Below are 17,428 nucleotides of genomic sequence, written 5' to 3'. Positions count from 1 at the left end.
TCAAAGTAACATTCCCATTTGTACTTTCATGGAACATGTGGGCTGCTGAGAAACACAGTGCTTGATAGATACTGTGTAACCTACTGGTTTTCTATCAGATTAGTATTCATGGTTTCCATTCTGTTTCCTGAAAACACATAGATTTGGGGCCAGGTTTCTAAGATGTTTTAACATTTCTTTAAGCCTTTCAAGAAGGGTAAAAAGTTTTAAAGCAAGATGGTTTGCTAAGGACTTAAGAGCAAAAGTTGCGAATTATTGATACTTGCTTTTGGTTCCTTTTTTCCTTGGTATTTCTTTACCTCATTACATTGTACTGTAGGGCTCCATTCAGAAATTAATTCAGGCTCTGAATGTTTCTCACAACTTAAAATGTAATTATGTCTAGTCTTTACTATCCTTATTAGGAGCGCCACCTAATATGAAGTAACACCCAACAAAGGGGTTTATTACAAAACAAAGTTAACCATGTAAATAACTCATGAATAGAAACTAGTATTACTAGCAGCCTTCTCCTGACCTTAAAAGAATTACTTTCCAATCTTTAATTCTCTAGTAATCTTGTAAATACATGGCATAAAGTTATGTGAGATGAGTTGTTAGAACACTAAAAATTTAATCAAAAGTATGATGGGGAAATTTTCATTTTTTAAGTGTACAAAACAAATTAATACATAAAACTTTTATACTAAGTATTTTATTGTATGCTGCCATCAGTGTATATAAAATAATTACCCTTGTGAAACAGAAAATTAAGAATATTCAGAGAGGTAGACATTAAGGACTGACAAAAGTAGAAGTTTGTGTAGTATGGCACGTTACAGAGAGGCTTTTGTACAGGCTTCAAATTTAGCTTTCCTTTGAATATTCACTGGTTTATGAAAAGTGGTTTGGAAAACCTGAAATGGAAAAAGGTAAAGTGAATTAGCGTAAAGTATCATAAGAACAATAGCTTTTTTTATGAGTAGCAGTACATCTTACATTACATCACTTTTAGGGTATTTAAATGATGTAAGCTTATAAAGTGCTTTCAATTAAACTAAGCCCGTTTTTTTTTTTCCTTTAAAAAAAAAAAAATCACATCCCAGTTGGTTTTTTTGGGGGGCGGAGAGGGGCGGCATAGAAAATGCCTGAATGAAAGGACCTAAAGAGTAACTTGCCAATACATTAAAAAAAAAAAAAAACCTCTGGGGATTCTAATTTTTAAAAAGGTTAATATAAAGAAAATGAGCAACAACTGAGAGCAAGATGCAGTCACTTCTGTTTACCCACATAAATCTATACACACAGATATTGACTATGGTAGTATTTTCATAGCAAAGAACTGTAAATAGCCTAAATGCAACTCAATAGGACAATGGATAAGTAAACTAAGGTTTATAAACATGATGGAATACAATACAACAATTAAAATGACTAAACAATCTATGGATTAACACAAATCTCAAAAATAATGCATTAATAGTTATTCTTTAAAAATAACAGCTGGGTTTTAGAACTATAAAACAATAAATACATGGGCATAACAACTCCAGGGTAAGTTATATATTTGGAAAGGTAGGAAATGTATCTTATTTCTTTATAAAAATTAACAAGGTTGGGAATTCCCTTGAGGTCCAATAGTTAGGACTCTGGTCTTTCACTGCCAAGGGACCAGGTTCACTCCCTGGCTGGGAACTAAGATCCATAAGCTGCACAGCTCAGAACTAACAAGGTAAACCATTTAATTCAGGATAGTAGATAATTGGTTTTTTATAGTGATTTAAAATTTCCTGTTACTTCATTACAAAAAGTTTTACAAGAAGCATAAACAATCAGTGGTGAAAATGTTTAGCCTCAAGTTTTGCAAATTACAAAACTGAGATAGGCAGGAAATAGTAGCAAACAATCTGTGATCTGTTTGGCAGGGGCTCAGCCAAAAGTACTCCTAAGCTCCAGGTGGAACAGCAGAGTTTAATTTGGCAATATTATCAAGGTTATTAAATTTTAAATGTCATTCCTTACTGAATAACTTACTTCCAGAAGTTTATTTTAAAGAAATGGGTAGAGTATACTTATAGGTACCCAAGATGTTCACTTCAGTGTAGCCTCAGATTTGGAAACCTCAATATTTGATGAAGTATAATTTAGGTTACAGTACAACCACAGAAAAATCTCATTTACAAAAACTATTAAATGAGAGCACCAAAGCACTAGACCACCAGGGAATTTACAAAGATTATTAAATGAAATAAAATTCAACTGCAAAAAAACAAAACTGCATACTATAATCACTTTTTGATGATTTTTATTTTTTTGTCTTAAAAGGAAACATCTGTTAACAGTGGTTATTTCTAGGTGTGCAAATCATGGTAACTTCTATTTTAATACCTTGGACTATTTGTTGCTAAAATATCTATGCTCTAAGTTATATATATTTTTAAAAGTTATGAGTACAAAGACTTAAACACAGATTTAAATATAGATGTTTTGCATCCACGCCACTCAGTGTGCCAAGGACCACCAACATCAGGATAATGTCCCAGACCTATTGTTTCAGAATCTCTAGTTTAACAAAGTGATTTGTAGCTACATTCATGTTTGAGAAGAAATGCTTTTCCATCCAAATACTCTTCCTAGCCAAAAGTGCTTCAAATCATAATAGTCATAAACCTGTGGGTTTTTATTATACTGCCAGGATTAACAGCCCTTATTTTACTTTGAAATCTGGATTCTTATCCCAACGAGAGCCAAGTTAATTAGGCACTGATCTGTATTCTATGAAATGAAACTATGAACAGCCAGTTAAGAAGCCACACTTGGCAGTATTTTAAATGAAAATAAACTTGTGAAGAAACTACAAGAGGAACCATAACAATACGGAATTTCTCAAAATTGCCAGAAGCAAAAAAACCTTTAACTGTTAAATATGAAGGTGCTTGAATGTTGAAAAGAATTACTTCCTTGAACTCAAAGGTGTTTTTTTTCCCTCTGTTTGGAAAACCTTAACCAATTCAACCAATCATGGTATTTACTAGAGACATGTTGGTACTTATACAGGCTTCCTGGACACTCCCAAGTCTACTAAATTTAATAAGGGAGGCACAACTATGTAACATGGTATTTTAGGAGGCAGCTTCCTGCACTGTGAGGAGTCAGAATATTTGCAGAGGGTGTGTACCATACAGACTTGTCTTTATAACAAATAAATGCTCTGACTAAAGTCCTATGGCTTCATGAAGGCAGTACCGTTAGAGTCCGTTTCAATTACCCACACATCATGTTGTCTGGCCACCTCTCTCATGGGTTAACATGATACATTTTTACACATACTGACATCTGTTCTGCAAGGTACAGGTTACCATACAGAAGTACGCTTTAAACCCACCCAAACTTTAGTCTCTTTATCCTCTGAAAACCAACCGTCTCCCACCATAAACTTACATACTTCATTTCCCTCTCGTTATCTTTACCTAAAAAGAATAAAGTTAAAAACTTTTGTCCCCAACTCCAAATGCCTGCACTATGTCAGCTTATGCAGCTATCTCCTCAGTTTGCACTCACTACTTCAATTGTTTTCTATGCTATTCTAGATCATAATTAATCCAAATCCATTGACAGTACGTTAAAAGTCACCACCATGAACACAGATTTCTTTAAATGTCTAAATATTTTCTAGGTACAAAAAAATTAGTATTTGGGGACACCAGAGTACACCATTAGGCAATACTATAAAGGGTTAACATGGCTTGTCACAATAGTGAAATTTTCTAGTAACCCCTACATCATCTTTATGGTTATTAAATCCTCTACTTAACCCTCTGGTAAAATAGAAACAACTAGTCTTCGTGATTAAATCAGCAAATTTCATCAATCTTCACACACAAAAAAAAGACCAGAACATCCAAGTGCAAAACAAAAGTATGGTGAGATCTTGCTCAACTTATAAAGTGCTACAAAGAAAGAAACTTGACTACTTATCCCTACTATTGGAGTTTTGTTGTTTTAATTTAAGGAAACTTACCTTGTCAAGATTCATCTTACTACAAAAAGGAACAGACTTTCTGGGGCCTGAAGGGATTTGTACTTGAGGATACTCCAGTCAGCAGAGGGTCATGTTGAGCATTCTGCAGGCAGAACTGTTTCAAATCTGCAGCTGCCTGGGAAACCTGCATATAATAAGCAGTGGGGAGGGAGTGGGAGGTGATAACAATGTTTTAATGAAAGTTTTCTCAAATCTTTAATAAAAATATCTGCCAATAAACACTTTACTCAAAAAATATATACGCTAATTGAAGGTCACCAGTCATACTGTTGTTGTTTGGTGGCTAAATTGTGTCTGATTAAATCATGTCTGACTTTTGCAATTCCATCAACTGTAGCCCACCAGGCTCCTCTGTCCATGTCCAGGCAAGAATATTGGACTGGGTTGCCATTTCATTCTCCAAGGGATCTTCCTGACCCAGGGATCAAACCTGCATTTCCTGCTTGGCAGGTGTATTCTTTGCCACTTAGCCACCAGGAAGCTCATCAACAGTCATATACTGTCAACATATACATATGTTTGATACACAATCATATACAGTCAAAACACTCCATGTAAATAAAACAAGCATGAACAGTACAATTCTGTTATCTGCAAAGCATAGTACATCTTGCTAGTTTACTAACAAACAGGATGTTCTAATGTAACCATGAAGGTACTTAACGTTTTTTTTATTAAAAGCAATACACAGGATATTATAGGGTAAAGATAAATTAAAATGCCAGTAAACTATCACTCTGTCTTAAAAGTGGTATACTGAGAAAATGCTGAGTGTCTTAGTATTACATACCATCAGCTGTTCTATGTTACAAAATTAGACAATGACAGTTTCTGCTCAGTGACATGTGACTGAAAGGCTGATTATTAGCAAACTTCAATTTAAGAACTTTACTGAGCAGCCTGCCTTTAAGAAACTGTTTCCCTTAAATGTGACTTAATAATTTTCATATATATACAAAGCCAATCAAACAGGACTTAGAGAACTTCTGTGGTTTCACAGCTGAAACAACTTTATACCAATTTCAACATCTACTATTTGTATATATTCTGTGAAGGCATGGTGCAGGACACCAAAACAATAAACTGTATAGTTCAGATATATAACATGAATGACTAAACGATGCCTCAAATAAATATAGTATCCTAACTCTTGAATTGTGGTTTAGGAAGATGGGGAAGGCAATCATTTATTTTATTCTGTTTTAACTATCTACAAGGATAAGAACAGGTGTCCAATCTGGATGGGTAATATTTAGCCTCTGAAAGGGAGCTAAGGGCACCACAAGTGCTCCCTATACAAAGAATTCCTGCAGATGACAGCTCCTGATAAACGGATCCATCACCGTGAGATGAATCTAAACTCTTCCTGGAATCTACTTACATGTTTGATTTATACATCAGCCCAGGATAAAGTTTCAAGAATTTATTTAGCAACTGTGTAAGTAGCTTTGGGTTCCAAGTACTACAAGAAATGGGCACCCTGCTACCCTCACGAGTGTAGCTACAGTGGGGGAAGGGTGGTATCATTTTTCAGTATCTTATAACATGGTTTCATTCATTCACATTAACCAGCAGTAAAGAATCTATTGCGCTTCCCCTGTGACTCAGCGGTAAAGAACCCACATGTCAATGCAGGAGATACATAACAGATGTGGGTTCAATACCTGAGTCTGGAAAGATCCCCTGGAGAAGGGCATGGCAACCCACTCAGTATTCTTGCTGGGAAAATCCCATGGACAGAGGAGCCTTGTGGGCTATAGTCCATAGGGTCACAAAGACTTGTGACTTTATGCTCAAGACATGACTGAGCATAAACATGAGAAAGAATCTGTTAATTTTCTGCCAAAAATGTAGGCAGACTCCAACTTAAACTCCCTTTCACAAACTTCTCATCACCTCTATGTGCCTAATATAATTCTAGGCCCTGAGAATATGTAAGAAAAACCAGGTCCCTGATACAGAGCTAACAGTTCAGATGAAAAGAGACAAGATGATCTGCAGAAAAAAAAAGAGCAGTTTGTTAGATCAGGACCTGTGGCAAAGTGTTTTCAAGAAGGTGACATTTAAATTGAGATCTGTGACAAGGGATCCAGCCAAGGAACCATTAGTAAAAATAACCAGTGAGAATTCAAATCAATGGGGAGAGTGGAGACAAAGGCTTAAAACTCAAACAAGCTGCTAGCCCCTAAGGCACTATAATAATAACCATCAGAGAGGTTGAAACCCTATAATCCTGGCATAATTATCAGTGCCTCTTCCCCTCTCAGAAGTGCCCTGGGTTGGGAACAAAGTGTATGGTCACCAACACTGGGGGAGTTTGTCAAGCATTTGTGATAATTTCTATCAACTACTCAAACAAGCTTTTAAAAAATAAACTCGTGCTAATTCAAAAGTAAAATGTCACTACAAAAGCATCTAGCAAAGTCATGAGTAAAACAGAAGCACAAAATGAAATCTAACTCACCACATTTTGCAACATGCCCAAAGAAAAGTTCATTTAAATTCCCCCAAGGTAAGGTGCTTTACTCCTTGCTACACACAGCCCTGCCATTTAGACGTGAGATTTCTGTAACCAAACCCTAGTGATGACTTTATTGATTCTGACCAAAACCCTCTTTAGTACTGGAGGAAGGCACCCCGCTGGAGAGTTAGTGCAAGGGCTAGGGTTTTTAAGGTAAAGCCCTCAGGGTATACTCATTTTCTTTGGAGACTAGGACTAAATATCCCTACTTAACACTTACTGCTTTCAACCAGCCTTTTTTTGCCCCCCTTCCCATTTTTTTCTTTCCTCGGCCACTCCAACCTAAGCTGAAAGCGCACCTGAATAATAACAATGATTTCAGAGATAAATCCAGGCAAGGCTAACCATAAATCACTGGGATGAGATAAGAATCTGGAAATTAGACAAATGGATTCCACACAGCAATGGAGTTTATAGCACTTAAAGGACAGGAAGGGAGGGGAATCCCATCCCAAGACTGATGGGAATTTCCCTTCCCTCCTGAGATGACCACAACCGGGTAAACCAGGTTCCTGGCACTTCTACATAAGGAAATAGGTAAAGAGAGAGCGTCTTACAACACGAAACACTTCAGGGGGAAGTAAAAACTAGTGTGATGAGTAAAGAATCAAATCATCTTGGAAACTGGCTGTTTCTTTCAACAGAGTGCATGGTTTATATCCTTCCCTGTTTCTTTGCTAATTACAGTAAGCGTTTCACATGTAAACTGAGTGCACCACAAAGAAGCCAATCCACGCAGGATTTAAAAAATCAAGAAACTTGGAATAGCACTTAAAGTCAGCTTGTCCTATCAACACCCACACACGACTTTTTCCCCAAAGTAAATACCCCAGGACAAGGTCAATGCTAACCAGACGCCAAAATAAATAACACTGGTCCACCCTAATTACTTTTTCGGGTATGCAGACCAGGAGATATGCCCAAGGTCAGATCACAGCAAAGTGCAAAACAGCTATGAAACGCTTTGTCCGAGGTTGCGCAGGGCACCAGTGGTAATCTTAGACACTGTAAACATTTCCAAAACAGGCTTCTTAAACCTACAATTAAAGTTATGCAAGAATTCGTTTTCAAGTGTGTGTTCGGTGAGTAAGTGGAGCTGGAAGACTCGACTACTAAAGGGAGTAGATTTGGGAAAGTTCTGACATGAAAAAATACTTCTGTTCTGAATCAAAAGGCGGATAAAACTCCGTCCGGTGACAAGAAACGAGGGAAACGGTCGCGAGGGCCGGGAAGGGCGCGGGCGGAGGCGCAGCTCTTGCGGAGCCCAGCCGCGGAGTCACTGCCGAGGGAGGGAGACAGGGACGAGGGCCGGAATGCGGAAAGCGGCTGTTCAACCAGGGCCAGCCCGCCTGGGACCGCCTTGGGGCGCAAGGGCGCACTAACCGGCCCCCCAAGCCACAGCGCCGACCCGTGCCGCTACTTCTCTAAAGCTGACCGAGATCGCGGCCGCCTAGCCAGCGTCCTCCCCAGGGGCGAGTGGCGGCCGCCGCGTCAGCTCGCCTGCAGTATCCCACCCGCCACCTCCCCGCCTTCCCCTCCCCCTCGGCCACCCGCCCCCGCTCACCTTCACCCGATTGAGCCCGGCCTCCAGCCGGAGCTGTTGAACCACTTTTTTCATAGCCGCGACGCTGGATGAACCAGACATGGCGCACTCGAAAGGATGGCAGATTCGCGGGCCGTCGGCAGGTCGGCGGTGGCTCGGCGGTGGGTCTGCTGGGCCAGTCGGCGGGGTTGGGGGTGAGGCTCGGAACTTTGTCTCTTAAGTTTCCGGTCCTTTACCCAGTGGCTCCACCCTCAACGCGCATGCGCGCTCTCCTCCGCCCGCCGTTTTGGCTCCACACCCGAAAGGGAGCGCGAGCTTCGGAGGGTGAGGGGAGAATCGCCAGGGAGAAGGGGCGGAGCGGACGGTGGGCGCGGCAGCTACGGGACGCCGACTGGAACGGACGCCCCTCCTCGCCGTCCTCCCTCTCCCGAGAGGCAGAGTTGGGAGAGGTAAGGAAAGAGATCGTAGTTATCCTGCGAGACCCGAAAGGGACTCCAGAGAGCGTCGGTGAGGGAAGTCAGTTGTTGAGAGACTTTGCAACAGTCATGGAGGCGGGACGACGAGGCGGTTCCAGTGTCCCTGGCGGAGTTGGCGGCAGAGATGGAGGAAAGGGAAGGGAGAGCCCTACGGAGGCGTAGGAGCTAGAAGTATGGGCTTGAGTCGCTGGCACCTTGTTCCCTTAGGGACGCGTCCCTCAGTGACCCGTTTTTGTCCAGCGGGCGGCCCTTCCGCAGATGGCTTCCCCCGAGAGCGAAGGAGGGCGCGAGGTCTCTAACCGACCGAGAGGAGCCGGGCGGCGGGCAGCGAGGGCGCTGGTTCGCTAGAGAAAAGGGGATCTTCACAAGGTTTGGCTTCTGGCTACTCTTACCTCTCGTTTTTCTAGAAACGATTGTGAAGAAGCCAAGGTGCTAACTGAAACTTATATTTATCTCTTGTTCATTTCATTTGGTGGATGAACGTTTATTGTACTTTAAGAAATAAAAACTTTCTGTTTTGAGAAAGTTTGCTCTTTTATGTTTCAGTTGTAGCTTATTACCTGATGCTTGAAATTGACCTTCAGAGGAGCTTTCAGGAGAAATAGTAGGATGGAACTAAGCAAAGAAGGCTCAGACACTGCATGTTTCACCCATGGGAGCGTATGTCACGCACTTAGGACAAATGTTTCTTGTTTGCTGGTATAGTCCGTCAGTGAATACACTAGTATTTTCTAGAAACATGCATAATTTCATCATTAATACATTTCAGTTGTTTTGTATAGTGAGAAAATCTGTGTGTTGTGTGCTCTATCTCAACAAAATCTAACTTGTAAAACAGTTTAAATCACTTCACAGGAATGTACAGTTTACTTGGCCGGAACTAGAAACCAGAGTTTGAATTCTGTCTCTGTCTCCTAGCTTGGTATCCCTGGGCAGGCCAACTTTCCTGAGCTGCTGTTTCTTCTTTTCAAAATGAAATAATAAAGCTTACTTCGCAGAATTGTCTTTCTGAATGAAATTTTATATGTAAAGAGTATGACAAGTATCTCAATAAATGTCTCTTTTCCCTCTTCCCCAGTAGTATTGCAAATTATTTGACCTTTATGCTTTGTTAACTAATCTCATTCATACTTTATTCAGTTCAGTTCAGTTCAGTCGCTCAGTCATGTCCGACTCTTTGCAACCCCATGAATCGCAGCACGCCAGGCCTCCCTGTCCATCACCAACTCCCGGAGTTTACTCAAACTCATGCCCATCAAGTCGGCGATGCCATCCAGCCATCTCATCCTCTGTCGTCCCCTTCTCCCCCTGCCCCCAATCCCTCCAAGCATCAGGGTCTTTTCCAGTGAGTCAACTCTTCGCATGAGGTGGCCAAAGTGATGGAGTCTCAGCTTCAGCCTCAGTCCTTCCAATGAACACCCAGGACTGATCTCTTTTAGGATGGACTGGTTGGATCTCCTTGTAGTCCAAGGGACTCTCAAGAGTCTTGTCCAACACCACAGTTCAAAAGCATCAATTTTTTGGTGCTCAGCTTTCTTCACAGTCCAACTCTCACATCCATACATGACCACTGGAAAAGCCATAACCTTGACCAGTTTACCTTAAGATAATATTAAGAGTAAAGCAGGTCTTGATTGCTCTGTCTTGAGTTCAATTAATCAAAACTTAGTTCTGAATTAAAATATCAAATTTTTAATGCATCCACTAAAAATGAAAGTTCTAGTCTCCCAATTGGCATACTAGTTAATGAATACCCGTGTGCTGTATTTATTATAGATTATTGCCATTTATTCTTAACTGATAAATTGCCACATGCGTATATATTGTTTAGTCACTAAGTTGTGTCCCACTCTTTTGCAGTCCTATAGACTGTAACCTGCCAGGCTCCTCTGTCCATTCGATTTCCCAGGCAAGGATACTGGAGTACCAGGTTGCCATTTCCTTCTCTAGGGGATCTTCCCAACCCAGAGATTAAACCTGTGTCTCCTGCATTACAGGTGGATTCTTTATTGCTGAGCCACAGGGGAAGCCTCATACACCTATAAACGGTATGGACCTAACAGAAGCAGAAGATACTAAGAAAAGGTAGCAACAAGACACAGAAGGACCATACAAAAAAGATCTTAATGATTCAGATAACCATGATGGTGTGATCACTCACCGAGAGCCAGACATCCTGGAATATGAAGTTAAGTGGACCTTAGGAAGCATCACTACAAACAAAGTTAGTGGAGGTGATGGAATTCCAGCTGAATTATTTCAAATCCTAAAAGATGATTGTGAAAGTGCTACACTCAATATGCCAGCAAATTTGGAAAACTCAGCAGTGGCCACAGGACTGGAAATGGTCAGTTTTCATTCCAATCCCAAAGAAAGGCAATGCCAAAGAATGTTCAAACCACCACACAGTTGCACTCATCTCACACACTAGCAAAGTAATGCTCAAAATACTGAATGTGCCAAGCTAAGCTTCAACAGTACATGAACTGTGAAATTCCAGATGTTCAAGCCAGATTTAGAAAAGGCTGAGGAACCAGAGATCCAATTGTCAACATCCGCTGGATCATCGAAAAAGCAAGAGAGTTCCAGAAAAACATCTGCTTTATTGACTACACCAAAGCCTTTGACTGTGTGGGTCACAACAAAGTGTGGAAAATTCTTAAAGAGATGACAATGCCAGACCACCTTACCTGCCTCCTGAGAAATCTGGGTGCAGGTCAAGAAGCAACAGTTAGAACCATACATGGAATAACAGACTGGTTCCAAATAGGAAAAGGAGTACATCAAGGCTGTAAATTGCCACCCTGCTTATTTAACTTACATGCAGAGTGAAAATGAAAGTGAAAGTCGCTCAGTTGTGTCTGGCTCTTTGTGACCTCATGGACTATGCAGTTCATGGAATTCTCCAGGCCAGAATACTGGAATGGGTAGCCTTTTCCTTCTCCAGGGGATCTTCTCAATTCAGGGATCAAACTCAGGTTTCCCGCACTGTAGGCAGATTCTTTACTAGCTGAGCCACAAGGGAAGCCCCTATATGCAGAGTACATCGTTTGAAATGCTGGGCTGGATGAAGCAAAAGCTGAAATCAAGATTGCCCAGAGAAATATTAATAACCTAAGATATGCAAGTGTCACCACCCTTATGGCAGAAAGTGAAGAAGAACTAAATAGCCCCTTGATGAAAGTGAAAGAGGAGAGTAAAGAAGCTGGCTTTAAAAAAAAAAAAAAAAAAACAGATCATGGTATCCACTCCTACCACTTCATGGCAAATAGATGGGGAAACAATGGAAACAGTGACAGACTTTATTTTGGGGGGGCTCCAAAATCATTGCAGATAGTGACTGCAGCCATGAAATTAAAAAGACACTTGCTCCTTGGAAGAAAAGCTATGACCAAGCTAGACAGCATATTAAAAAGCAGAGACATTACTTTGCTGACAAAGGCCCATATAGTCAAAGCTTAGGTTTTTCTAGTAGTCATATATGCATGTGAGAGTTGGACCATGAAGAAAGTTGAGGACCAAAGAATTGATGCTTTTTAACTGTGGTGTTAGAGAAGACTCTTCAGAGTCCCTTGGACTGAAAGGAGATCAAACCAGTCAATCCTCAAGGAAATAAGTCCTAACATTCATTGGAAGGACTGATGATGAAGCTGAAGCTCCAGTACTTTGGCCACCTGATGCAAAGAACTGACTCATTAGAAAAGACCCTGACACTGGGAAAGATTGAAGGCAGGATGAGAAGGGGATGACAGAGGATGAGGTCGTTAGATGTCATCACCGACTTGATGGACATGAGTTTGAGAAAGCTCTGGGAGTTAGTGTTGGACATGGAAACCTCGTGTGCTGCATTCCATGGGGTAGCAGAGAGTCAGACATGACTGAGTGACTGAACAGCAGCAGTCATTTTTATAGTTTTAGTCCTTCTACTTCCAAAAGTGTATTTCTACTTTAAGTAAAAAGCTATATATATTTAAGCTTAATTTTTGATTGAGAGAAAATGAATTATTTAGTAAAAAGAGTTTTAGTCACAAGTCTACTGTATTAATAATTTACCCCTTAGTTGTATGTGATATATGATTTTCTTTGCATTTACCAGCACTACTTATCAGTAGTATATCATTTTAAATTATTATTATAAGATTGCATACTTATCGAAGTTTCATTTTAAAGCCTTTTTTTTTTCTGTTTACTTTTTGAACGAATCAAAGACCAGAAATGAGTGGAATGCTATAAGTTAAGCAAGGCAAACCAAAAATCTGTTATAACCTTTAATAAATACTAAATGAAGAAAAGATAAAAAAAAAAAACCTACAAAATTCCAACTGATAATTACCCTATTCAAACATTGGTGAATATGTCCCTCAATCCAAGTCGACCTTCTTCATCAGAGGTAAGAGAATCTTTTTGTACTGAAATATAAGAAACACCTACCTACCATTGGTTTTAAAAAGTTTTGATAAAGCAAAATTATGGATTATATGAAGTATTAGATACTAACTCCATTGTGAACCCAATTTTCTGTATCCAATTATTTGATTACAGATTTTGTATCTCTAAGGACCCCAATTATACTGGTACCTCTAGTGCATAGACCCTATAATCTTTTTTTGTTTGTTTGTTTCTCAGGATAGCCTCTCTGGCTATCTTAAATATCATGGAGCATTCTTGATCACTCTCTTGCACAAAATTTTGACTCGTTACCCCCTCTCATTTCATTGCACTCCTTGACAAAACAAAAACCCTGGTTAATCTTCATCTGTTCCTCATGTATACCTACACTGGCACATGGCGGGAGAAAAATATACCAGCATAAGGACTATTCTCACTTTAAATTAATGAGCATGAATCTCAAGTGGAACTTTTTGCTAGGAGGCAACAAGTCTACCTCCCACTTATTCTCTGTTCTCTGTTCCACTGTTTTAGACAACTATTTCATACTTTCTCAAACCCCAGTACCTTCTTCCCATTTTTTTCTTTAAATTAACTCCAAACAAGTTTTCACTCCTCTACTCCACCAAAACCAACTGCCCTGTTCGCCTTTCCATTACTAAAGCTATTGTTTAATTCTTATCCCACACACGCTTGATCTGTATGTGCACAATAGTTGACACGATTGATTACTCTCTTCCTTTTTATTCATTCTCAGTCTTCTTTCAAAAATATTTATATATTTGGCTGCATCAGGTCTTAGTTGCAGCACATGGGATCTGTAGTTTAGGCATGCAGGATCTTTAGTTGCAGCATATGGGATCTATTTCCCTGACTAGAGATCGAACCTGGGCCCCCTGCATTGGTCGAACAGAGTCTTAGCCACCAGACTACCAAGGAAGTCCCTGTTCTGTCTTCTCTTTTAGGCGTTATTTTTCATCCTGATCTCTTGATACTGGGGAATTTCAGGGGTCAGCTCTTTGTTCTCTTCTCTGTTTGCACTCATTGTGATCCTATTCAATCTAGTAGTTTTAAATACCAACATTATGCTAAGTATTCACAAATTTATATCCCCACCCCAACCCTCTTTACCAAACTCCAGACAGATGTTGTCAACTGCCTACTTGAAATCTCCACTCGGATGACCAATAGACAGCAGAAACTCAACATGTTCGAAACTGAACTATACTTCTCCCCGCAACCCAAACCTGTACTAACCATGACCTTACCCACTTCAGTTTATGGCAAATCCATCCTTTTAACATATGAGGCCAAATACCTTGAAGTCATATTTAATGCCTTACTCAAACTTCACTGCTTGGATGCTCAGTTCAGTTCAGTCACTCAGTTGTGTCTGACTCTTTGCAACCCCATGGACTGCAGCACACCAGGCCTCCCTGTCCGTCACCAACTCCTAGAGTTTACTCAAAACTCATGTCCATTGAGTCGGTGATGCCATCCAACCATCTCATCCTCTCTTATCCCCTTCTCCTCCCACCTTCAATCTTCCCCAGCATCAGGGTTTTTTCAAATGAGTCAGCTCTTTGCATCAGGTGGCCAAAATATTGGAGTTTCAACTTCAACATCAGTCATTCCAATGAATATTCAGGACTGATTTCCTTAGGATGGACTGGTTGGATCTCCTTGCAGTACAAAGGACTCTGAAGAATCTTCTCCAACACCACAGTTCAGCTTTAATTAGACAGACCCTTGTTGGTAAAGTAATGTCTCTGCTTTTTAATATGCTGACTAGTTTGGTTGTAGCTTTTCTTCCAAGGAGCAAGTGTCTTTTAATTTCATGGCTGCCAACACCATCTGCAATGATTTTGGAGCCCCCCAAAATAAAGTCTCTCACTGTTTCCATTGTTTCCCCATCTATTTGCCATGAAGTGATGGAACCAGATGCCATGATCTTTGTTTTCTGAATGTTGAGTTTTAAGCCAACTTTTTCACTATCCTCTTTCACTTTCATCAAGAGGATCTTTGGTTCTTCTTCACTTTCTGCCATAAGGGTGGTGTCATCTGCATGTCTGAGGTTATTGATATTTCTCCCTGCAATCTTGATTCCAGCTTGTACTTCATCCAGCCCAGCATTCTCATGATGTACTCTGCATATAAGTTAAATAAGAAGGGTGACAGTATACAGCCTTGACATACTCCTTTCCCGATTTGGAACCAGTCTGTTGTTCCATGTTCAGTTCTAACTGTTGCTTCTTGACCTGCCTACAGATTTCTCAAGGGGCAAGTTAGGTGGTCTGGTGTTCCCACCTCTTGAAGAATTTTCCACACTTTGTTGTGATTCACACAGTCAAAGGCTTTGGCATAGCCAGTAAAGCAGATGTTTTTCTGGAATTCTCTTGCTTTTTCAATGATGCAGTGATCTCTGGTTCCTCGGCCTTTTCTAAATTCGGCTTGAACATCTGGAATTTCACAGTTTGCATAATGTTGAAGCCTGGCTTGGAGAACTTTGAGGATTACTTTGCTAGCATGTGAGATGAATTTAATCTGAAAGAAAATAGCTGAATCACTTTGCTTTACACCTGAAACTAACACAAAATTATAAATCAACTGCACTTCAATTAAAATAAAAAAGATATGAGAACCAAATGCATATGTTATCCTTAATTGGATTCTAGATTGAAAAAACATTCTGAGGACAGTTGGGCAATAGGGGAAATTTAAATATGGACTAGATATCAGTTGACATTAAGGAATTGTTAGTTTTCTTAGATGTGTACTTGGATTATTCCATTTAAAACTGAACAGTACTCCCACTTTTATCTTCCCTTTTTTTTTGCCTTGCTTTACTTATTCTTTTTGACCAGGGCTGTTCACTTTCTAATTTTCTACATCACTTACCAGTGTTTTATATTTAATGTTTATTGTCTGTGTCCCTCACAAGGCTGAGACTAGTCTGAGGCAAAGGAGTCAGTTGTCTTTTGTGCAAAACTTAAAGAGGCACCCAATAAATTAAGTAATTAAAATAAATAATAAAATATTTCTAAAATGAAACATTAATGGAAAAACCAATGATGAACAAGATATCAACATTTTAAATAGAAACAGGATCCAATAATGCTGTGCCTAGACATTTTGGAACCAGAGGCAAAAGGCAAAATATATACCCCTCTGTATCCCTTTTAATGTATTTTTAATTTATGTATTTATTTATTGTAGAATAGTCATTTTTATTTTCACTTATTTTTAAAAATTTTTAATCATCTTTGATTTACAATATAGTGTAAGTTTAAGATGGGCTTCCCAGGTGGCTCAGTGTTAAAGAATCTGCCTGCCAGTGCAGGAGATGCAGGTTTGATCCCTGGGTCAGGAAGAACCCCTGGAGTAGGAAATGGCAAACCATTCCAGTATTCTTGCCTGGGAAATTTTGGGGACAGAGAAACCTGACAGGCCACACAGTTCATGGGGTCCCAAAGAGTCGGACACGACTGAGCAACTGAGCACTCCACAGGTAAGTTTTAGGTATGAAAGTGAAAGTCACTCAGCCGTGTCCAGCTCTTTTCAACCCCACGTATTATGCAGTCCATGGAATTCTCCAGGCCAGAATACTGGAGTTGTTAGCCGTTCCTTTCTCCAGGAGGTCATCTGAACCCAGGGATGGAACCTAGGTCTCCCGCATTGCAGGAGGGAGCCACAGCACAGCAGTTCAGTTACACATGTGTGTGTATATATATTCTTTTTCAGATTCTTTTCCCTTATAAGTTATTACATAATATTCAGTATAGTTTCCTGTGCTATTTAATGTATTTTTAAATAATTAATTGTTTTAATGAGAATATTATTGATGAGTTTACTTCCATTAAAGCCAGGAAAGTAAAATTACAATAAAGTTGCATTTTGATATAAATAGAATTTTTAACCTTAAAGTGATGTCCTGAGTTTTAATACAGGCTTGCAAAATTTTCAATATTTTTTCAAATCTGTTGTTCTGGAAAAAGTTAGCCATTAAGAAATGTAAGAAATATAAATATTTATTAGTATAACTTTAATATTTACTATTGTAGTATTAGTACATAGTATAGCTTTTAGCTGTTAATAGGATGGTATAGCCAGAGAGTAATCTTTTAAAAGCCCTGATATTTAAAATACAGCATATAGGAAACTTCACTATTCAATCTATGCATACATCTTAAACTATTAGTTAATATTCTGACATCAAAATATACAGATAATATGCTTGGTCTATAACAACAACTTGAGCAAATTACTCATTCAAGAGTCATTTTCATTTCCTATAAGAATTACTAATATTAATGTGAGGTCATATTTACTTCATATTTAAAAAAACTTTTTCAGATACATTTTACTGTAGTGTATAATCATTTAAATGCTTTGACTTTTAATATGGATGAGTAGCAAACTTTCATTGAAGTAAGTCTTTATTTGCTATAACTGTTTTGTAGGAATCTAAATATTCTCAG

General features: G+C 39.4%; 2 protein-coding genes across 2 annotated transcripts in view; one reads left to right on the top strand and one right to left on the bottom strand.

The window, feature by feature from the left end:
* Positions 1-424: 424 nt before the first annotated feature.
* GNG5 (G protein subunit gamma 5) lies at positions 425-8,345 on the bottom strand. The gene is made up of 3 exons (XM_065910142.1): positions 8,107-8,345; positions 4,001-4,145; positions 425-896 (listed from the first exon to the last, which is right to left on the bottom strand). The coding sequence occupies exons 1-2, from the start codon at positions 8,185-8,187 to the stop codon at positions 4,020-4,022; spliced, it is 207 nt and encodes a 68-aa protein (XP_065766214.1). The 5' UTR covers positions 8,188-8,345; the 3' UTR covers positions 425-896; positions 4,001-4,019.
* Positions 8,346-8,408: 63 nt separating this feature from the next.
* The window catches only part of SPATA1 (spermatogenesis associated 1), a 64,615-nt gene continuing 55,595 nt past the window's right edge, over positions 8,409-17,428 (top strand). Inside the window, exons 1-2 of the mRNA XM_065910169.1 lie at positions 8,409-8,534; positions 10,559-12,951. Coding sequence (XP_065766241.1) covers positions 12,916-12,951 — 36 coding nt within the window. The 5' untranslated portion in view covers positions 8,409-8,534; positions 10,559-12,915. The remainder of the gene's footprint in view (positions 8,535-10,558; positions 12,952-17,428) is intronic.

This window comes from Muntiacus reevesi, chromosome 1, assembly GCF_963930625.1.
Source record: "Muntiacus reevesi chromosome 1, mMunRee1.1, whole genome shotgun sequence".
Lineage (NCBI taxonomy): Eukaryota > Metazoa > Chordata > Mammalia > Artiodactyla > Cervidae > Muntiacus > Muntiacus reevesi.
Note: the sequence above shows the minus strand (reverse complement) of the source record. Positions and strands in the feature narration are given on the sequence as shown.